General features: G+C 43.7%; 1 protein-coding gene across 6 annotated transcripts in view; it reads right to left on the reverse strand.

The window, feature by feature from the left end:
* The window catches only part of taok3a (TAO kinase 3a), a 55,019-nt gene that overhangs the window by 21,225 nt on the left and 10,254 nt on the right, over window positions 1–23,540 (reverse strand). For 5 of the 6 annotated variants that reach the window (XM_061768850.1, XM_061768851.1, XM_061768853.1 and 2 more), the window contains exons 2-11: window positions 14,881–15,003; window positions 11,945–12,209; window positions 10,803–10,874; window positions 9,941–10,042; window positions 9,758–9,803; window positions 5,696–5,792; window positions 2,945–3,058; window positions 2,338–2,429; window positions 2,174–2,267; window positions 1,274–1,355 (exon numbers count right to left, since the gene is read on the reverse strand). In XM_061768850.1, coding sequence (XP_061624834.1) covers window positions 1,274–1,355; window positions 2,174–2,267; window positions 2,338–2,429; window positions 2,945–3,058; window positions 5,696–5,792; window positions 9,758–9,803; window positions 9,941–10,042; window positions 10,803–10,874; window positions 11,945–12,076 — 831 coding nt within the window. In that variant the 5' untranslated portion in view covers window positions 12,077–12,209; window positions 14,881–15,003. Of the gene's footprint in view, window positions 1–1,273; window positions 1,356–2,173; window positions 2,268–2,337; window positions 2,430–2,944; window positions 3,059–5,695; window positions 5,793–7,512; window positions 9,738–9,757; window positions 9,804–9,940; window positions 10,043–10,802; window positions 10,875–11,944; window positions 12,210–14,880; window positions 15,004–23,540 lie in introns of those variants that run through there. The other variant, XM_061768854.1, reaches the window with a different exon arrangement.

Raw genomic sequence — 23,540 nt, forward strand, 5'->3', positions numbered from 1 at the left:
ACATCAAAGAGAAATTTCCAAAGATGAAGAGGAAAGCAATGAAGGGAAAATTAATCATGTAATCAAATCACTTTAATAGTTAATAATTGATTTGGCGCATGAACCGGTCTGCGCTAGTTCACAGAAAGTCTTTTTTTTTGGGGGGGGGGGGGCGCTTTTTCCACACCAGCATATATGTAACCCCCAAGCAAGGAGTGGAGGTTGGGGGGGGGGGCTGGGGGAGTGTCTTTTGAAGTCTATTTGGGGCTGTCTGGATTCCACCTTCCTCTGCGGGCGGCGGCAGCCTTCGTCAGGACCCCGTGATGACGTCACGCTCCGAAAATAAACCCCACGGCGCCCATTTGTCACGCTCGTTGGAGGCGGCGAGCGTGGTGCGCACGTGTGCCTGCCCGCTCGCAATCGCCGCAAAAAACGACATTATTTTCACCTTTAATTATTTGTTTTTTCAATCATTTTCATTTATTTTATAGTTATTTAGTGATTGAATTATTTAAATTCTTACGTTAATCTGTCATTTAAAAACAATTCAAAAATAAATTGCAACAAAATATAAAAAGCACATTTATATTTAATAACAAATTATGTTATTTAATAATATAATTTAACCCAATTACTTTTGTTTTTGTTTGTGATTACAATTGGGAAAACTAATGCCAAATCATCAAAGAGAGCTTTTAAATAAAAATAAATTTGTGTCTTTAAATATTTATTTTCCTAAAAGAGACAATCTGTTAAAAATAATTATTAGTAGTAATGTAATGTAAAAAAATTGTTTTGACTGTTTTGAGGATTTTGCCATATTTTTTTTCAGACACAGTCCAATCATTTACATTTTGTATTTAATTCATATTTAAACTGTGTAGTTGAGGAAATAATGTTAAATCTTCAGACAGTTCAACTTTTTAAAATTTTGAAACAATTGCGACTGTCTTTGAGGATATAACATTTTTTACGCAAAAGACGATGACTTCAAAAATGCTGTTTTGAGGTTTCGTTATCGTGTTTTTTTGTTGTTGTTCCCCCGCCCCCCCCGTGCCGTTTTGTTGGGCGGACGTTGAAAGTGAAAGTTAGTTTTTAACATCTATGCTAATTCCCATTAGCCCTAAATTGTGTTTCAGATTCTATGTTAGCATGAAGCTAACGGACCTCGTTAGATGAAAACAAACGGTTTGGTTGAACATTTGGTGTTTAATCCTGTTTTGTTTAGTTTTTTGGGAAATTCATACGTCTCCACATGCGAGCCCATGTGACGGGAAGAGAGGCCGGCACTCACTCGTAGCAGCTCCCCCGACGAGGGCCGGTCCTGAGGAATTTTCAGTAGGCAGTAGTCCACAAAGCTCCGGAAAGGGTCAGACCTGCACAAGCGGAACATTTTTCTTTCGACCTATGCGGTGTCAACAACAATCACTCATCAATCATCCTCACATTTCTTCTAAACATGAGACAGAGTGCGAATGATAGAATAGAAATGCTAACGCAAACCATTGCTAGAACATTAGCTACCGATTCAAAAATTGATATGACAGATAAAACAACATAATAGCTAAAATTGCAGTTCAACTGATAAGAAGGATATTTAAAGCAATTGCCAAAACTATAGTTACAACGACAATAGATGGAATGATCGCTAAAACAATAGCTTGATCGTTGGAGAAAAACAGCAGTATGTGACAGAACAATGGATGTAATGACAGATAAGACAACGGCTCAAAAAGCTAGAACAGTAGTTCAAATGATAAAACAACACAACAACAGAGAAAGAAAACAATGGTTAAAAATAGTGTGAACATGAATGATAGATAATATGATGCATCAAACGAGAGCTACAGAGAGCTGATAGATTGACAACTAAAACAATGCGCAGGACGATCGTTAAAACAATCGGAACAAAAACAGCGCTTTATTGTTCTTAACTTGTATAAAAGTGGGTCGCAACTGTGCAACAAAAGGGAAATGCCGCTAGAACCACGGCGCTCGCATCTTATCGTATTCTGACGTATCGGGACGCATATTCGCGCATCATGTTGCTTCACATCCTTTCGTACTGTGCTGCATTGCAGCGTTTCACATCGTAGATGTCATACAGCACTTTGGAGCGTATTCTCATGCATGGTGTCACATTGTCTGCTCTGTACGCTATTCCGCGCGAAACGGCACGTGGGCGGCGCCTTACCAGTCGCTGGCCTGCAGGGCGGGCGAGTCGTTCTGCGCGATGTGATATAAGGCACTCATGGCGTTCATGTTGAACAGCGGCGGCTTGCGTTCGGCTGCGAGAAAAAGACAAAAGTGACGTTTCGGCACCGACGTCATCCGGACGCCTCCGAAAGCGGCACCGACCCAACTCGATGCAGGTGATGCCCAGCGACCACACGTCCACTTTGCCTTCGTACTGGCCCTCGTCCATGGCCAGGATCACTTCGGGCGCCATCCTGAGCGCGCACACAAAAAAACAAGTGGCAAAAGTACTCACACTCGCTACTCGAGTAATTACTAGTTTCATTTGTTCCATGAGCCAGCTAGGAACTCAATTTACTTGTGCAGTGGATGCAACCGGGACCGGTCCCGACCGCAGATGGTGAAAATCCCCGAAACGCCCATTACAATCGCGTCGAGAAATTTAAAAAAATACTATATCTTTTTTTTTTAACCCCAAAAAGTTCTTCAATACAAGGGAGATAAAGCGCCAGTAAATATTTTTGGGGTTGGTTCCTCCCCCCCAAAAAAAAGAAAAAAACTCAGCGTACGGGGGGGTCCGCTGTATTTCAAATCTCTTTTCCCATTGACATCCCCGGCGGCGAGGTCGGCAAGAAGCTGATCGGCTCTTTCTGGTTCTCGGCACCGGGGAACCGGAATCGCTCATTTCAAACTCGAGCCTTGCTTTCGACCCCAAAATTCAAAGCCTTGAAACCCTGACACCCAGTTTCCAAAACCCTGAAAGTCTCACCAGTACGGCGTCCCCACGAAGGAGTTGGCGGGCGAGGCGATGGAGGCGGAGCCAAAGTCGGCCAGTTTGACGTGGCCCGCCTCCGTCAGCAGGATGTTGCCCGCCTTCACGTCTCTGAAAAACACGCACGCGCGCAGACGACAGCAAGGCAAGTTACAACACGCCGGTCGAAGAAACGCTTCCATTTCCATCAATCAACACACACAGAAATGCTCATGAAACAATCATCGTCGTAACCCATTAAAAGGCATGTACCTCCAAATCATACTTTTTTTTTTTTCTTTGAAATTGAAATGAATTGGAAATTGAGACTGAAATAAGTTACCCAATTTTGACTGGGCAGTATTTATTCAAAACATTGAAAAGAAAAAAAAAAAAAAGCTTTTGAGTTTCATTTTTCTGCAACATTTGCACAATCAACATTGTCCCAGATGATCGCACCACTCGTCACTTTAAACTTGCATCCACTCCTTGAAGTCTCGGCGTCCTTTGCACAATGCTCATTGCACCAACCGGACTATTGCGAGATCAGTCATTCCAACTGCTCTTAGTGCTAGAGGACAAAACATTTTTTTTTTTATTTATTTTTACCGGCTTTAGCAGATAACTAGCAACCCTTTGTTGCTCAGTGATTGTTTTTGTCAATGTCTTTCTGTCGATTGACACTCTGTTGCCGTACTCGAGCGGCTCCAACTACCAGAGACAAATTCCTTGTGTTTTTTGGACATACTTGGCAAATAAAGAGGATTCTGATTCAATCAACCTAGCACGCATGTTTTTGGGATGTGAGAGGAAAAAAGCCACACAGGCACGGGGAGGACATGCAAACAGTCGATCACCGTGCCACCTTTGCTTTTTATTTTAGAATAAAATGAAAATATTCCCCAAATTTGAAGATAAATGCTTTTCAATAAAAAGTGTTTATTTTCATTTTTTATTTATTCAAAACATCTTTTAAATGTTTCTCGATTAAAAAAAAAAATACAAAATTCTTAAACTTTTATGTAGTTTTTTTATTCTAGCAAAAATATTTTTGCTGGTTTTGTTTCCATAAAAACTCTTTTGTTTTTAAAAAATTTAAACGTAGGGGAAAAAATGATTCAACGTGATTCCAAAAATCTTGATATTTTGAGGATTTTTAGCTGAATAAAAATATCCTTTTGCCTTTTATCCTCTAACGTACAAAATTTGGGAGATATAAGCTTTTCATTTCACCGTTTATTTGTATTGAATCAATGTTTTGTATTATTTGAAACATGGAAAAAAAATCAGGACTAAGAAAAAAATCTCAAAGTTCAGCAAATGAATACTTCAGTGAAAGAATTTTTTTTTTGCGGTTTAATAAAAATAAACCAAAAAATGTGGAGATACCGCAATTTCTTGTGTATAATGTGCATTCCCCCCCCAAAAAAAATTGTCAAAAGTCAATGGTGCGCATTATACATAAGTATAGGGGGGGAAAACTTTCACTTTCACATTTTGTAAAAGTATGCCGCCATCTAGAGGTTATGAAAAAGCTGTACACTTACATTTCAAGATGCCACCGCACCCTAGAGGTTATAAAAAAGGTCTACTCTTTCATTCTAGTATGCCACCGCCCCCTAGAGGTTATGAAAAAGGTGGAGCATACACTTTCATTTCAATAGGACACGGGTACGTATGACTGCATATACGTACAGTAGTGCTCATAAATTGACATACCCTGGCAGAATGTGTTTTTTTTTTAAATACAACTGATGACTGAACAACAACTATCATTAATTTCTTATGGTTAGGATTTGTTTAATGATAATGCTTTTCTGAAATGCTTGATAGTTTAATCTGAATCTCATTAAAATAAATTATGTGTTTCGCCTGGTCCTTCACATTTTCTTTTAAGGTAATCAAACATATGAGCACAACTGGGTGTTTTATCATGTAGTAAATAAAAGTAGGGCTGTGAATTTCAAAATAACAGCAAGTAAATAAAAAGAAAGTATTACGTGTTCAAATAAAGTGCTTAACTTCAGAATAATTCTTTGGAAACACTAACAAAATACAGATAATACTTCATGTTTTGATCATATGGGTAAAAGCAAAATCCTGCATTGAAAAAATGCATTATAGGGTTTTCCAGAATTTTGAGGTCAACTTTGGGGTGCATATTACACATGGGTGCGCATTATACACGAGAAATTAGGGTACATGCTTTTTAATGGGAAAGTCTTTGTATTTTATTACCATTTTTACATTTTTGAAACTTGGAAAACAAATCCCCAAACTTAACTGCAAATTAGTACTTTAGTCACAACATTTGTTTTTTCTGTTTTTTTTTAAGAACAATTTTGGAGATACATGCTTTTCATTGGACAGTGTTTATTCATTATTTTTTTTATTTTTCAAAACTTGTAACCTAAAAATTGTTGTTGCGGGATTTCAATGTTTTTTAAAAAAGAAAAAGGAGAAAAAAATAAAAGGAAATAAATATGGAAATACGTGCTTTTTTAGGACAGTCATGTTTCAAAATATCAGATGGTGACAAAAATAAAGGAAACATTTTTCAAATGATGGCTTTTTGCACGTGTGTTTTATTTGAACACCTTTGCTGTCCAACAAATCTCCAAATGTAAGGAAATGGGTGTGCTCTTTATGTTTTTATTGCATTTTCAGTGAAGTAAATCCTGAGGCTGGAGTTGAAAAGTCCAAAGGCTGCTTGGCCGTGTAACACAAATGATAAGCGACGGCCCAGTGGGCTGAAGTTCTTTTCCTTACCTGTGAATCATGTTGTGGCAATGCAGGTAAGCCAGTCCGAGCAAGGCACCGTGGGAAATGGCAGCGATTTCCACCTCTTGCAGCGGCTTCTTGTGAACTTACAAGGACAACAAAATCTACGTTTGTTTTTTATATCGGCACTAAATCAAACAGTAGAAATTAGGGCCCGACCAGTTGAATAGGGCCAATATCGATTTGTCTTAACAATATATTTAAAATAAATTAAGTATATAATAGATACAATTAAAAATGTATAAATAAAATGAGTAAAAAAAAAAAAAACAAGCAATACAAATGGATTTCCACAAATTTTGCATATCGTGTAAATGTTTATTTCCATAATTCCATTCAAAAAGTTCAACTTGAATAGATGATTGATTCAGGGCCCACAATTTAAACAATTTCAAGTTTTGATTTGTTTATTTTGACATAATTTGGGCTTCCAGCTCATAAAAGCCACGAAATCAGGAATTCCAAAAATTAGAATACTGTGAAGAAATCACCATTGCCTTCTCCGTTTTTGTGGGAAAATAAGAAAGAAATTCCAAATATGGTACTTTCAAAAGGATATGTTCATCTTCAATACTCGCTTGGGAATCCCTTTGCTTCAATCACTGCCTGGATGCGTCGTGGCATTGCCTGGGAGTTACGAATGAGCTATGAGTTACGGAAGCCCAGATTTCCTTGATGCTTGCAGTCAGTTCTTCTTTGCTTTTGGGTCTGGTGCACCTCATTTTCCTCTTGGTAATACCCCATCGATTCTCCATTCTCCATGGGGTTTAGATCCGGCGAGCTGGCCAGTCGAGCGCTGTGATGGCGTGGGCGTCAAAGCGGGTTTTGGTGCTTCTGGCGGTATGGGGAGGGGCCGGTCCTGCTGGAAGATGAAATCTGCATCTCCATAAAGATCCTCAGCAGCAGGAATCATCCTCAAAGTCCTCAAAAACATTCTGCTAGACTGTTGCGCTGACCTTGGATCTAAGAAAGCAGAGTTTACCAACACCTGCACTGGACATTGCACGCCAAATCATGACTGACTGTGGATATTTCACACTGGACCTCTTGGCTTCTGTTCTTCACCCGTCTTCTTCCAAACCCTTGGACCTGGATTCCCACTTGACTTTCATGGGAAAAGAGGACCTCGGACCACTGGCCGACAGTCGGGTCCTTCTTCTCCTCGGCCCGGTTGAGACGCTTCCTACGTCGGCTCGGGTTCGACCCGAGAAACCCGACAGTTGTAGCCCATCTCCCGGATGTGGTGGTTTTTGAAGCTTCCACATTTTGTCCTTCCATTGGTATGCTCGGACGCAGCACTCTGTGCACAGCCAGCCTCCTTCGCTATGAACCTTTGTGTATCAATGATGGTCTTCTGGCCACTTGTCAAGTCTGCAGTCTTCCCCAATTTGAACCCAACTCAAGCCATTTAATGACTGGGCAGCTGCTTTGAGTTGACTTGATGATTAGTGTGCGACATTCACTTCAAAACATTTATGGCCTGCAAAAGTTGCGATGATTTCTTCACAGTATTCTCATTTTTTTGAATTCCTGATTTTGTGGGTTTTATGAACTGGAAGCCCAAATTGTGTAAACATAAATCACTAAATACTTGAAATGATTTCAATTGTGGGCCCTGAATCTATAATCTATGAAAATTTACATTTTTGAATGGAATTATGGAAATAAATAAACTTTTGCATGATATATATTTTTTTTTTAAAGGGTCAATGCATAAATATCTATAATGGATCAGGAATTGTAAATACTAAAGAAATTTAAAAAAATCATCCATCCATCCATCCATCCATCCATCCATTTTCTACCGCTTATCCGAGGTCGGGTCGCGGGGGCAGTAGCTTTAGCAGGGACGCTCAGAATTCCCTCTCCCCAGCCACTTCATCCAGCTCTTCCGGGGGGATCCCGAGGCGCTCCCGGGCCAGCCGAAAGCGTAGTCTCTCCGGCCTGTCCTGGGTCGTCCCCGGGGTCTCCTCCCAGTGGGACGAGCCCGGAACACCTCACCGGGGAGGCGTCCGGGAGGCATCCGAATCAGATGCCCCGGCCACCTCATCTGGCTCATCTCGAAGTGGAGGAGCAGCGGCTCTGAGATCTGCCGGATGACCGAGCTTCTCGCCCGTTCTCTAAGGGAGAGCCCGGACACCCTGCGGAGGAAAGTCATCTCGGCCGCTCGTATGCGGGATCTCGTTCTTTCGGTCACGACCCGCAGCTCGTGACCATAGGTGAGGGTAGGAACGTAGATCGTAAATTCAGAGCTTCGCCTTTCAGCTTAGCGCCTCCTTCACCACAACGGACCGATATAAAGTCTGCATCACTGCAGAGGCTGCACCGATCCGCCTGTCGACCTCTCGTTCCATTCTTCCCTCACTCATGAAGAAGACCCCAAGATACTTGAACTCCTTCACTTGGGGCAGGATCTCATCCCCGATCTGGAGAGGGCACGCCACCCTTTTCCGACTGAGGACCATGGTGTCAGATTTTGAGGTGCTGATTCTCATCCCAGCCGCTTCACACTCGGCTGCGAACCGCTCCAGTGAGAGTTGGAGATCACGGCTTGATAAAGCCATCAGAACCACATCATCTGCAAAAGGCAGAGAGGCAATACTGAGGCCATCAAACCGGACCCCCTCTATGCCTCGGCTGCGCCTAGAAATTCTGTCCATAAAAATTATGAACAGAATCGGTGACACAGGGCAGCCTTGGCGGAGTCCAACCCTCACCGGGAACAAGTCCGACTGACTGCCATCAATGGGGACCAAACTCTGACACCGATCGTACAGGGACCGAACAGGACTCCCCTAGTGACACGGTCGAAAGCCTTCCCCAAGTCCACAAAACACATGTAGACTGGTTGTGCGAACTCCCATGTAGCCTCGAGGACCCTGCCAAGGGTGGAGAGCTGGTCCACTGTTCCAAGGCCAAGACGAAAACCACACTGCTCCTCCTGAATCTGAGATTCGACTTCCCGACGGACCTTCCAGCACCCCTGAATAGACCTTACCAGGGAGGCTGAGGAGTGTGATCCCCCTGTCGCTGGAACACACCCTCCTTTTTAAGAAGGGGGTCCACCATCCTGAGACGCCGGATGGTGGACCAGAATTTCCTCGAAGCCGTCCGGAAGTCTTTTTCCAAGGCCTCACCAAACTCCTCCCATGCCCGAGTCTTTGCTTCTGCGACCACCAAAGCCGCATTCCGCTTGGCCAGCCGGTACCCATCAGCTGCCTCAGGAGTCCCACCGGCCAAAAAAGCCTGATAGGACTCCTTCTTCAGCTTGATGGCATCCCTCACCGTTGGTGTCCACCAACGGGTTCGGGGATTGTTGCCACGACAGGCACCGACCACCTTACGGCCACAGCTCCGGTCGGTCCCCGCGGTCCACTCTGACTCAATGCCCCCCGCCTCCCACGGAACGTGAGCAAAGTTCTGTCGGAGGTGGGAGTTGAATCTCCTTCTGACAGGGGATTCTGCCAGATGTTCCCAGCAGACCCTCACAATACGTTTGGGCCTGCCAGGTCAGACCGGCATCTTCCCCCACCATCGGAGCCAACTCTCCACCAGGTGGTGATCGGTTGACGGCTCCGCCCCTCTCTTCACCCGAGTGTCCAAGACATGCGGCCGCAAGTCCGATGACACGACCACAAAGTCGATCATCGAACTGCGACCTCGGGTGTCCTGGTGCCAAGTGCACGTGTGCCAATAACAGAACACCGCTCGGGTTCCTCCCAATCACGCCCTTCCAGGTCTCACTGTCATTGCCCACGTGAGCATCGAAGTCCCCCAGCAGAACGATGGAGTCCCAAGTGGGAGCGCTCTCCAGCACCCCCTCCAAGGACTCCAAAAAGGGTGGGTACTCTGAACTGCTGTTTGGTGCATAGGCACAAACAACAGTCAGGACCCGTCCCCCCATCCGAAGGCGGAGGGAGGCTACCCTCTCGTCCTCCGTTAGCATGATGTGCAAACGAACCCCAAGAAAATATGGATCATCGGGATTTATCAATAAAAGAAGATGAACGTCCCACCTTGTATGACAAGACACCCGAAACCCAAACTTACCCTCGAGTAAATCCGACGCGGAGCCCAGGCAGTACTCCATCACTAGCTTTTGAAACGCACAAGAAAACACAAATGAGATGAGATACATTTGACATGCGCTACCTGTGGAGATATTTTAGCCAATCACAATTCGCTTCCTGGCAAAGGCCCAATCAGAGCAACGAGAGACCAAAAGGGATTCACCCAAGCAGTGTTGTCTTTCAGGTAGCAGCCTTTGTATTCGATGGTGTTGGGGTGCCGCAGCTGCCCCAAAAACTTCACCTCCTTGATGATGTCCTGCCACTTCTGCACAACAAAACAACAACAACAGCACTTAGTGCACTTCTGACACCAGGGGGCGCTCTTAAGGACAACTCTGGCCTCGAGTTTCTTGGTGAGTCACCAAACTTTGCCGTCATGCTCAGTCCACATGCAACAAGCAAAATTCCAATTCTTGGCAATTTCGACTCGTCCACCTGTGCAGCATACGTGCTTCAATTTTCATTGCAATTGGACTAAATCTCTAGTTGGAATTGCTTTCTCAAGGAGCCCTGCAAATGGCCAAAATGAGCCTACAACTGGGCCTTCAAACCAAAATGGCAGACTTTGTGTGTGTTTTCAGGCATGGCTGCTACTCACGACAGACACGTCTATCAAATTTCATGTTGCTAAATGAAACCAGCACACCGGGGCTGAATTTTCTCAATGTTCTGGTCAAGGGCGGTATCAAGCCAAAAATGGCTGACTCAAATCAAAATGACAGACTAACTGTGACTTTTCAGTCATTGCTTCTTGAGACTTTCTTGTGGGTCTACTCATGACAGACATGTCTACCAACTTTCAGGCTGCCAAGTATTAATTCCCAAAATCCAACAGGTGCTACCAAGCCAATTTCTGCCTAAAATGGTTGACTTCCTGTGGCTTCTTGGGACTTTTTTGTGGGTCTACTCATGATACAAATGTCTACCAAATTTCTTGTTGCTAAGTGACACCAGCATTGTGGGTTGTACTAGTTGTACACTAGCTTGAACTTTGGTCAGTGTTCACTTGTGCGCGCGTGTCTTACTTCAGTAGTCTGCTTGCCATTGTAGGACATCTTCTTGATGGCCACCACCTCGTTGGAATAGGAGTTGCGGGCCTGAACGAGAATTTAGAGTCCATTTTACACGCAAATTATCAGCGGCTCCACCAACATACAAGGGCACAAACTAAAAAGATTTGCAATTGATTGTCAGCCATCGGACTGCGATACTAGCTTCTAATTGGGGCTCATTTCGTTAGCATAAGTCATTTTTCAATTTACAAAAAAAAGATAGCTATGGACTTGCTAAAATTGCGTGGTTTTTTTTTTTTTTTTTTAAGAGTCATTCAGGTCCTTGTAAAAGCAAAGGTTGAATTGAGGCAGCTAGACTTTTGTTGAATTTTTTTTTTTCTTGTTTATTGCAAATGACAGAAGAAAAAAAAGAATAATGATTTCGGGAAATGTGCTACCAAGCCCAACGATTTGGAATAATTCCGTTGTAGCAGTTCGTGAACACATCAACCCTGGAATTCTCCCAAAATGTCTGCTTCAACCCAATACGGCCGACACGGGTCCTCGAAACCTTTTCGTGCTTTGTGTCACGACAGAACACCTTGTCCACAGTTTTGCGCTGATCGCTGAAACTGGTGGGGCTAATTTTTCTTTTCCATTTGAAGTTCTCCGTGACCTTGCACGGCCAATCATCCAAGGCTCTGTCAACATCTTGTTTTGTAGTGTCATGTGACATATTTGATATTTTAAATCTAGATTGTTGTCGGGCCAGATGTTGAGGTATTTTTGCATCTCAACAACCTCAATAAGAGTACCATCAAGAGTGGAAATAGAGAGGCTAAAGGCAGTTGACCTAGACGGAGCATCCATCAGCAATTTGGAATCGATGGGTGAATGCTGCAAGAAAACAAAATCAGACTGTAAATTTGAAAGCGCAGCCTTAAGAGACGGAGCGCAGGAGTATAATTCTGTATCATCAGCATACAGCTTTGTTATTTACATATGAAAGAAAGAACGGTCCTAAAATTGAACCGTGTGGGATGCCCTTTTTCTAGGGTGATTAGGTCAGCGACAACATTACCAACCTTAACAGTCCGTACGCAAGCTAGGAGAGAGCTCCTAAACCGAGCAACGCCCATTTTGGCTAAGACCCGCCCTCAAAAGGGTCTACTTACAAAGTAGACGGCCCCGAAGCTACCATGTCCGATCTCGTGCAGGTCGCAGAAGACATCCTCTGGGTCGTCTTTGAAGAAGAGCTCGGCCAGCTCGGGGTCCTTGGGCGCCCCTTTCCGCGTGGACGACGGCATCGTGGGCCGGGTGCGGGCGGGGCGGGGCTGGGCGGCGGTCTAGGGGGCGCTCACGGGAACGCCAGCGCGACTGCTGCGACCGCCGGCAGACGCCCGCGACGGGCCCGGCATTGGCCGGCCACACCGGGAAAGACTGTGGAGAGCAACAACGATATCGTATGCTAGACCTGTATAGACATAAAAACATCCTGTAAATATGATCCAGTCAAAGCATAAAGTGCTTGCTGATTTGGCGCTTTCTGAAATGATGGCACCAAAGCCCTGTCTAACAATATGACATCTTGAACTATGTTGAAGTGACATACGGTGTAAGTAACATCGACGACATATGGCTATACTGTTCATTCCGACATCTCGACTTTCCTCTGCTCATCAGTGCGGCACTAATATTAGTCGTTCTTTATGGAGGATAACGAATTTGTGACGGTGAGTTGCTGTGCTATTGTCAGTCAGTTCAATTCATTGCTATAAGGGTTACAGTAATACCACACAGATGCTAAATATTGTTAGCATTAAGCTAGCGGACTGAAAGTCAAAGCTATGCGGCTGTTTTAAATACGCAAGATGTAATAAGATGATGTAAATATGCTATATAATGTATATAGAAAGGAATGTGGAATGAACAAGTGCTAATTAATATTATATCACGATGTAGCTGCATGCGACATTAGAAGTGTGTGGACATCAAATATGATGCGAGTGTAAATGCAGCTCATACGAGCTTGGCATTGGGTTGACGCTGATGCTTGTTGTCTGGGACTGTGTGTGCGTGTGTGTCCTTTGATTGCATGTCAGTGCAAACACTCTGTGTGTGCGTGCGTGTGCGTGTGTGTCTGCTTAGCCGGCTGCATCTGGCTGACGTGCTCGCTGATTCCACACCAGACAGAAAAACAGCAAGCGAGAGAGAGAGAGGATGAGAAGCGTGATGAGAGAGCAGTAGTACGCCTGTGTAGCAATGTGCAATGCAATGTGTGTGTCAACGTGCATGCGTGTGTCAGTGTTTGTCGCATTGTGCAGCCGAGCTAAGTGGAGCAACGGCCGCGGGCCGTGCCCGGCGGACGCCCATCTGAGCCCACGACGACGACGTCATTCGTCAACATGCCCGTTGGAGCGCTCGGTTAACATTTGGGGGGATCGCGGATGAAAGTTTTCCAATCTCGAAAACCGCTCCTGGACGGCGGCGGGTACGGACGGAGGTTTTCCTAGCTCTAAAACAGATCAGAATATTTATTAAAGTTTTCCGGCGGCCTCTAAACACGCTTGCCGGGGGAAAGGTATAGGTGCCCCCCCCCTCCATTTGCATGCCACTGACAAGAGATGAAAAATTGGCAAATTTTTTTCGTTTGAATGTCATCATCTTTGTCTTATGTTGCAATGTGTTAATGTGTAAAGTAAAAAAATCAAAATGTGTAAAAATTGGCCAATTTATGACCATTTGAAAAGGGTCGCTTAATCCCTAATCCGCATTCTCGTACTGGAAGTAGTGCAGACAGCAGAAACGCTACCAAATAAACAGAATGAATGAATACAATTTCATGGAACAATGTGTGTACGCGTATGTGTGTGTGTGACTATTAGTCATGTGACCCCTCCCGCCGTCAATCATCATTGTCCAAGTGTTTTGTTCGCTGCCTTGGGCGAGACGAGCGCTTGGCTCGCGAGTGAAATTTCGCTTTGCAGAGAACACGGATACGAGCTCACATCTTGTGTCACTCCGAGTTGGCACACATCAGCGTTGCTTTGTACATTCGCGAACGGGCATCTGCTCGACGCAGTGAGGCTGACCCATTTAGTGGCATGCAACATCCACGCACTAACACACGCGCACTACAACGGTAATGAGTATCTTCGTGCTTATTATGATTTCTGAGTCAAAAGAAATGTTTTATACCCTCTCGCTAGGATACTTCATCTTTTTAAACATTTTTAGGTAGTTTAGTTTGGTTTGAATGTTTATTTTGAAATATTTTTTCAATACATTTAGATGTCTTTTTTTGATTAAGTTACAATTTCAACTGATTTTATGAAACATGTAATATAAGTAATTAACGTAGCATGAATCCATTTTTATTTTTAAGTATAAGTATAATTTAATGAATTAGATTTTTGGGTTTTATTAATTTATTTACCTTGATTTTCTAAAACAAGTAGGCAAGTTACGTTTGGGATTTTTTTTAGGTATCACTTCAATAACTTTAATTAAATAAAAAAAAACATTTAAAAAAAACAACAACTGAATTTCCCATCCATTCATTCTCTGAAGCGCCTTCCTCCATAAGGGCATGCTGGCGCCTATCCCATTGGACACCGGGCGAGAGGCGGCTACACCCTGAACTGGTCGCCAGCCAATCACGGGGCACATATAGACAAGATATTCACACCTACGGGCAATTCAGAGTCTTCAATGAACCTACCGCGCATGTTTTTGGAGAAAACCCACGCAGGCACGGGGGGAACATGCAAACTCCGAACAGGCGGGGCCGGATTTGAACCCGCAACCTTACAACTGTGAGGCAGGCGTGCTAACCAGTCGTCCACCGTGCCGCCCTAAATTCATTTTAATTATTATTCTTTTTTATTTCAAATAACTTCAATCCATTGTCATCTTAACACATCATTTTAAATTACTTTTTCAAAATGTAATTTATGGATTCATTTTAAGATTTGTTTTGTCTTTATAGTATTCATTTCATTGTAATGTTGTATTCAGATGAATAAATAAAAGAATATGAAAGAAAAATGCTGAAATAAAATGTGAACATTTCTAATTGTCATACAAGTGCTGCAAATGGTGTCTCGTCTACCTGCGTGAATGTAGTGTTTGCGGGATGGTTTTGTCCCGGCAGCCTGTCGTCCTTTTTGTCCTCACTTGAAATCCAAAACAGCTTTCACGCAGGTGCTCCCCGCCGACGACATCTTGCTTCTTCCTGAAACCAGAAGGAATCAAGAGGTGGGAAATGACACCCAGCGCTCTTTGCGGTTGAGTAACTCAAATGGACATTTGGAGGTACAAAGTGGGTAGCGACTGTCACACACAACAAGCTTTTTTCTAGCGGGTCTGGTGGGTCGCTGGCCAACTTGGGCCCCCGTGCAAGCGGACTGTATTTCTGGATTTGGGACCTTGTGGAAAATTGAGCACCATTTTGCCCGTCTTTCTGCCACTCATGTTTTTGGGGATCCCCTGGACATTTATGAGTTTTCTAGCGGCTCTGGTGGGTCACTGCCCTGACTCGGGCCCCTGGTGAAAGTTGATTAACAGCGAAATCTATCAATTTGTACATTTGTACTCAAATTTACCAGCTTCGTCTTTGAAGTCCAAGGAAAGTTTTTGTATGCGTGTAAATATTGTGAAAAGACATACAGTGGCATCAAAAAAATACATGAACCCTTTGCAATTTCTTCCATTTCCGCATGAATTGGTCATCAAATGTGGTCCGATCGGCATGGAAATCACAAGACAAAGCAAACGGAGGCTGCTTCAACTAAAACTGGTCGCGATGCTACGTCACGCGAGCCACGATTCACAGCGGACACCCCCTGCAGGAATCTGCCGGAACGGTCCAAAATTCGGATCTGCAGCTACAGGAAACGCTTGCTTGAGGTTTTTGCTGCCAAAGGGTCAAGAGTCAACCGCTTATTAAATGGAAGTGTTTTCGCTTTGTTTCTTCTTGTGATTTAGATGATCAGAATACATCTGATGACCAATTGATTTGGAAATTTAAGAAATTCCAAAGGGTAATTGTGGGTTGCAGCCCCTAATTGCGTGAATAAAGTTCTACGCACAAATAAATAAATCATTTTATTTTGCATGCGTGCCTGCTTATGACAAAGGTCTTCATATTTAAATGACGCTCAATTCAAGCCAAGCCAATTCTGCACTCTGTGCGAAGTTAGTAGCTTGTGTTAAAAACACTTCCTGTACAGTAAAATAAGGTTTGACCATGACGACATTTTCCGTTATTTCCTAGGGGAATGTTATTTTTCTGTCCAATTTCCATACAAATGTTTCATTTGGGGCCCTTGCTAAGTACACGGTGATGTATTGGATCCCGATGCAAGTGGAGTGTAACGGCGAAAATCTGGCGCCTTCGTTTGGATCTGGTCTCAAATTTGGCGGTCGCTCGCTTGGTTGAAGCCCCTTTAAAGCGGCCTTTGTGGGTTTTGCGGGTTAGTGCACGCTGAATAATGAAACAAGCGGAGAGGACCGAGCGGGATCAAAACATGTACCCGCACGCAGCGTGCTACATACACCCTCCGGATGTATAAACATTTAAAAAAGAGCGTGCCCCCGCCGAGCGACCCCTCTAGTTAATTGGTCAGTCCGTCCGCCCACAAGCTTGCCAGTTACTTTTTTTTTTTAGTTAGTTAGCCAGTCAGTCAATCAATCCATCCGCTAGCCAGCTATTTACAGTAGTTAGCTAGCTATCGAGTTACTTAGTTGGTCAGTCTATCTGCTAGTTAATTAGTGAGTCAGTGAGTCATTTTGGCGGCACGGTGGGTGACTGGTTAGCACGTCTGCCTCACAGTTGTGAGGTTGCGGGTTTAACTCCGGCCTGGCCTGCGTGGCATTTGCATGTTCTCCCCGTGCCTGTGTGGCTTTTCTCCGGGTACTGCGCTTTCCTCTCACATCCCAAAAACATGCATGCGAGGTTCATTGAAGACTCTAAATTGCCCGTAGGTGTGAATGTGAATGGTTGTTTGTTTACATGTGCCCTGCGATTGGCTGGCGACCAATTTAAGGTGTACCTCGCCACCTGCCCGCAGTTAGCTGGGATAGGCTCTAGCACGCCCGCGACCCTCATGAGGATAAGCGCTACGGAAGATGAATGGATGAATGAGTTAGTCATTTTGTTAGTTAGTAGGTCAGCCAGCCCATCCACCAGTCAGGTAGTATGTTAGCTAGCTATCAATTAGAGAGTCGGTCGCCCTCATCCATTTGTTCGTCTGTCTGTCCACTAGCTAGCCAGTTACTTTGTTATTATTACAGTTGGTCTGTCTATCTGTTAGCTAGCTAGCTAAAGATGGTCGGTCTAGCCGCAAATTCATTTATTGGTCATTCCAGCCATCTGTCCTTTCACCAGCTGTCAAATTACTTTAGTAACTTATTTAGTTAGATAGCCATACAGTAGGTCAGTCCATCTGTTAGTGAGTATTTCGTCTATTAGTTTGTTCAAGAGTCAGTCCATCTGTTCATGAGTCTGTGTGCTACTTAGTTTCCATCTGTCCACTAACTAACCAGCCAGTTACAGTAGTTAGTTCCTTCGTTTAGTTATTTGGTTACTTTTTCCAGCAGTCCGTCTACTAGTTGGTTATTTTGTTCTTTAGTTGGTGTATTAGTAGTACATATCTCCGTCCACTTTGTCCTTTAGCTAGTCAGTCAGTTATTAAATTCAACAGCCCGTCAGTCCATCCACAAGTTAGTGAATAATTCAGTCCGCTCGTTAGCTATCGAGACTGTTTGTTAGTATGTTAGACAATCGTTAGTGAGTTCATTTGTTTATTACTTTTTTCACGAGTTAGTCAGTCTGTCATTCCATTTGTCTGGCCATTAGCTAGCCAGTTAATCCATTAGTTAGTGCCTTCGTTTTGTAGCTAGCCAACTTGCCTGGAGCTATTCATTCTAGTAGCAAATACAGCAACCCTCTAAACATGCCTAGCGCCATCTTGGTAGACTAAAACCAGCGCAGAAATGATGACCACACCGGTCACCAGCGGTTAAGTATGTTAATTAGTGCTAACCCGTCAAGCAGACTGGACTAGTAAAATAGAACATTGGAGATTATCTTTTGGACCAGATGCTGACGGCGCGTTAAGAAAAATGAGGTCAACTGGGAACGAGCAGACGCGGCTCCGCTTTCAGGAAAAAAGAAAGAAAAAAACTGCTGCTACTGAACACTGGTCAGCAGATAATATCCAATATCCTTCAATTGCTGTAGTCCTAGTTCAATTGCACTATTCCCAAAACGTTCGGGATATCGGGCACCAGCGCTGATCGGGTACATCTCGACTCATACTAACTACGACGCAGACACCACTTTACCAGGCCGACTATTCTGCCCTTCCTGAGCGTGCGCTTTGGCGGGTAGCCACGAGGTCGCCATGCTTCTTTCAGCCGTTTATTGACTCTCCCACTTGAACTTTGCAGAGAAACTAAAACTAAATACTGACAATTACACATTACATATTTGCCAAAACACATACAGTAGCTTCATCTTACAAAAGTCCACTATCTTAAAGCTAACACATCATGTTAAATGCCATAGACGGGCTAACAAAATTAGCATCGATTTGGCAGTATAAACCCGAAAAAAAAACTTATTAGGGGAACACAATTGTGTTACTGCAGTTAAAGTGCGACAATCATGCATATTATCTGCATGCGTGCGCTACATTGCCCCTTGGAGGCCAAGCTGCACACAAAAGCAGCAGCACATACAATATCTGGAAAGGTAAACATTTTGAAAAGGGTGATATTAGAGTGACACGTTTGCCATGTTCAATAAAGGTTTTCATCACAACTGCAAGATGTAATCTCATTATCGAGTTCCGGTACTTGGTATCGTGGGTACTCAAAGGTAAGTACTAGGGCCGCAACTAACGATTATTTGAATAATTAATTCATCTGTCAATGATTTTTTTCCGATTAATCGATGAATCAGATGAAAACATTGTTTTTTATTTCCATCCCTTTGATCAAAAAGAGGTCATCAATTCAAATGCAAGAAATGCAAAAACCTGAACTGACGAGGATTCAGTTCCTGGTTTCGTCCGTAACATCCGTCAGAAAATCGGCGAAAATGTTGATTGTTTTCCATCATAAAAGCAGAAGTTTGCAAATATTTCGACTCCACACAAACGACAATCTGTCTGCGTTCATGGAGAATGACAGAAATTGGGGAATATTTACTGTTGACAGACTGAAATTCTAAAGATTTGGACAATTTGAAGTTCGACAACATCTCGAAACAATTTATCGATTAATTTGATAATCGATTCGTTTTTGAATAATTGATTCCGTGTTGCACCTGTAATTCAAAGATATTTTCATCACGACTGCCAGACATAAAATGGCATATCCAGTAGCGGCACGTAGTATCGGCGAGTACTCAAAGGTAAGTACTTGTATTCGTACTCGTATCTCGTATCGGTGTTGATCAATTGTTAGGTTTGGTCAAAATGTGAAAACGAGGAGGACTTTTAAAAGCAATTGTAATTGAACCGGCCGTTTTTGTTTTTGTTTTTTGCCGTTCAACTTTTTGTTCCATTGCTTGCCGTGAAAGCTTTTCAGAGCAACGTGGTCAATCCACAACTGCCCGACTGTGTGCGAGTGCCCGGACTTTTCTCTTTTCAAGCATTTCATCCACTCTGGCAACCGAAGCGCACCACCGGCCGCGCACCTCTCTTCGGCCGCTTCATGATGGGCTCGCTCTTCACGTGCAAACGGACAACACGAAATCAACCAGAAACCTGTGGAAACAATCTTGTGCACCACTTTGGGAATACCATTTTTCGACAGCCACTGGGAATCCTTTTCTAGAAGAACCTTTCCCAAACTTTTGAAGAAGCCATGCTCCCCTTCACCCTCCTATCAGAGTATCACGCACCCCATCTCCGTCGCATTTACCCTAGAAATGTGGCTAAACACTTGGGAAAACAATCTGGGGATGCAAGCACCACAGCTTGGGAATTTCTTTCTAGAACAGCCTTTCCCAAAATGTGGAAACCACGCAGCGCCCCAAAACAAAACAAGACAATGCCAATCACGCGCAACAGTTTGGGAATCCTGGCTAGAAAAGACTAATTACATCAGACCCCCACTAGGAATCTTTTCCGACACGAACCTTTGGCAAATGTTCGAAATCATGCAGCCCTCCACATGCCGTCAAGAGTTGGCGCAGCTCCTCTAGCCCACGGGCACCACAGACAACTGTCAAAACACTCAGGCTCTCACCATCTAATCTCTTTAGAATCGATTATCCTGTAGATATTTCATCAACTACTCAAGTCATCGCCACCTCTCCCCTCCCAAAACAGATTTTTTTACGACTAACGTGCATTTTATTCTTATTTATAAGGGCTGGACTTCTATGCTTAACCGGCGTATGTCGGTGCCGAGTGTATGGTATGAACTCTGTACAGAATTTGAGACGACAAAATCCAGTGTTGTACATGAACAAAAGTTGTTTTTTTTGCGCAAACATGTACTGAACTTAGCTCATTTCTGCCTGATGAACGTAATTGAGAATGCACTCATTCTGTTGTCTGTGAACGCCTTTCGAAGCAAAGTTCATTTTCGTTAAAGAGTGCCAGGTTTTGTTAGGGACTTCTTTTTTTCGGCGGAGCTTCGAGCTTCGAGGCAAGTGAAGTTTGAAGTCGACTTAGCGGAGTTATTCAATGATTTCTTTTTTTCCCAGCCCTGGTGGACACACAGCACTTTGGGAAAGCTGTCTTCAACACGCACGTGGCCACGCAGCCGGCAGTGTAGCGTCACGCTGGCATTCAATTATTCATGGAACCCTCGCAGACTATTTTGAGCGCGTAAAGTGGAAGGAGACGAGCACACGATCTCAAGTTTGGGTCGGAGGGCGCATCGACGTTTCCGAATGGAGGGAAGGAAAAAAGGAAGCATGATGGTGAAAGGGAGGGCGATGAATATTTTATTCTGCCAAACATCAGTCTGCCTGAAAAAATCTGCATCGCATTCTTGTGTGGCGTTACGATTGACGTGTTTGCCCGATTTCTTACATCGTGTGTTTGCACGATTTGGGGCTGAGGGGTCAAACTGGGGTCAAGGTGTTGTAGGGAACGCATACAGGCACATTTTGCGACCTAAAAGTCGATTAACTATCCAAACAAAAAAGAAAGGTTGGTTTGAAAAACATCCAGATTTATTTATTTATTTATTTATTTATATCATGCCTTTCTTTCAGTCACATGAAGCTCCTCAGCTTACGTCAACATAGTTCCTTGGCACCATGATGCCAGAAATTGATGCCAAAGCACTACTTTTAAATAAGAGGAAAAATAAGCACAAAACAGCATCCAGTTGGTGATTATTTTCAGCAAATAACGGACAATGCGCACCACAAAAAAAGAAAAAAAAGAAAAAGAAAAAGAAAAGAAAAAAAGATCCGTGAGTAGCGACCAAGGAAGACGCCGCTATGTGTAAAAACGAGCGAGTTTGCATGGGCACTTTTGGCTTCAGACGGCGGAAGACACGCGTCGTACAGAGGATCTTCCACGCGCTGGCTGGTGAGTCACACTAGGCCAATCGGCTTTTCGCCACCAGGCCATGACAGCGCCGGGGGGCACGGGTGGGGGTCGAGTGTGCAAATACCTACTAAGCTTTTACACGTGTACAAAAAAAATAAAACACACACACAGACATGCATGGACATCACATGTAATCATCACGGACGAAAGTGATTTCATCAACAAGTGTGTGTCGTTTTGTGTGTGTGTGTGCGTGCGTGCGCGTGTGTGTGTGTGTGTACACAGTGAAGCGCTACGCTAAAGCCCGAAAGGATTTTCCAATCAAGAGTAGCAGAAAGATTAACGGAGCCCCGAGTGAACAGTGCCTAGCGAGTCCGACTTATCGCCGCTTGCTAATACGGCGGAATGAGGGCGGTTACCAAAAATATCGCTATGCAGTCGGCCCTCGCTATATCGCCATGGAGATTTTTTTTTTACTGTACAGTAAAGTACAGTTACTCAAGAACACATCCATTATCCTCATGCGGGTTTCGGGCGTGCTGGCGCCTATCCCAGCTATCTTCGGGCGAGAAGCGGTCCACACCCTGAACTGGTCGCCAGCCAATCACAGGGAACATAGAAACAAACAACCATTCGCACTCACATTCACAGCTATTGGCAATTTAGAGTCTTCAACCAACCTCCCACGCATGTTTTTGGAATGTGGGAGGAAACTGGAGTACCCATAGAAAACCCACGCAGGCACGGGGGAGCACATGCAAATTCCACACAGGTGGGGCGGGATTTGAACCCGCAACCTCAGAACTGTGAGGCAGATGTGCTACCCAGTCGTCAACCGTGCCGCCTAAGGTAAACATTGTTAGCTAATTGAACATAGCCTACCACCTCTAGCTAGAACCTACTGTAATCCATAACAGGTTGTTTGGATAGAAGAAGGCTGGAAACAGCCACTGCTGAACTTTCAATAGCTTTATTAAATAAACGGTAACAAATTACAGTAAACAGAAGCACATTCTTACCAAACCTGCCAGTAGCCTCAACTGACTCGATCACTGAACATCACAGCAGCTAATGCTATCACCAGGAAATAGCTGACCAATAGCACGTCTTCATACATTCAGTTCCAGCAGACCGAGTGACAAGAGTGAAAAGGTGACATACGAACAAGCTACCAAGTTCTGCGTAAGGAGCGCAGATGGATCAATTCCAAGTCTTCCATCAAGGCAATAATCCCGCCTTTGCTGGGTTCTGTGTTAAAAAAATAAAATTCAAAAAAAGCTACACGTACATAAATGTTCTATTGCAACTTTGAGGCAGCAATTTTGCAGAATTTCTGTGTGAAAATGTGTTCCAGACACGCTTTTAGCAACGCATTTTTTTTCTTGATGGGCATTTTTTCTGCATTCTGCATGAAAAGCACAGGAGCCAAAATGCCGAGTCATCTGTTACAGCTGCAAGGCAGCAAATTTAAATCAGCGCGAAAATAAGCTAAAATGTGATGTAGCGCCACGTTAAGCGGCTAACGCTCGTCAAGCGGAAAAAAGAGGAAACGTGCATGTAGGCCACTCAGTCATCTTTCTTGTGTTTCGCTTCATCGTCGTCATCTTCAAATACACGCCGACGCACACACACGCCGAGAAAGGGCCCGCGAGGGTTTTGTCTTTTTTTCTTCTTCTTCTTCCTCCGGCCCCATGAATCCCTCGTAAAGTAGTCATTAGCGTTCTGAATTAATTCAGGAGCTCAGAATTTCTTTTTTAAGATCTTCTGAGAGTGGGAGTAAAGGATTAAAAAATAATAATAATTCAAAAAATAAAATCCATCTTGCTGGCCCACTGCAATGACAATACAAGGTTTTTACCCCAGTCAACGCCTCCAAGCAGCTAAGCTGTCTTCGTATACTCACTTATGCTTCAAACGACACATTTGTTTGGAAATTGGATTAAAAAAAAAATAATAATCAAAAAAATAAACATTCCCACTGGAAATAATGGAAAATATCGCCATTAGAAAACTGTCATTTACTATACAGGCAACGAACGTTTTAACACAAGCTAAGATCTACCAAAATGGAGTCTCTGAAATAATAAGCGACAGTAGAGACTTCAGCAACTTTAGTGATACGAGCAACATTAGCATTTTTAGCGCCAGTCGCAACTTTGACTACATTGGCAACACTAGCGATATGTAGCAACATTATCCACAGCAGCAACATAGAGTGACATTAACAACATGTAGCAACATTAGTGACTTT

The sequence above is a fragment of the Phyllopteryx taeniolatus genome, chromosome 3 (genome assembly GCF_024500385.1).
Source record: "Phyllopteryx taeniolatus isolate TA_2022b chromosome 3, UOR_Ptae_1.2, whole genome shotgun sequence".
NCBI lineage: Eukaryota > Metazoa > Chordata > Actinopteri > Syngnathiformes > Syngnathidae > Phyllopteryx > Phyllopteryx taeniolatus.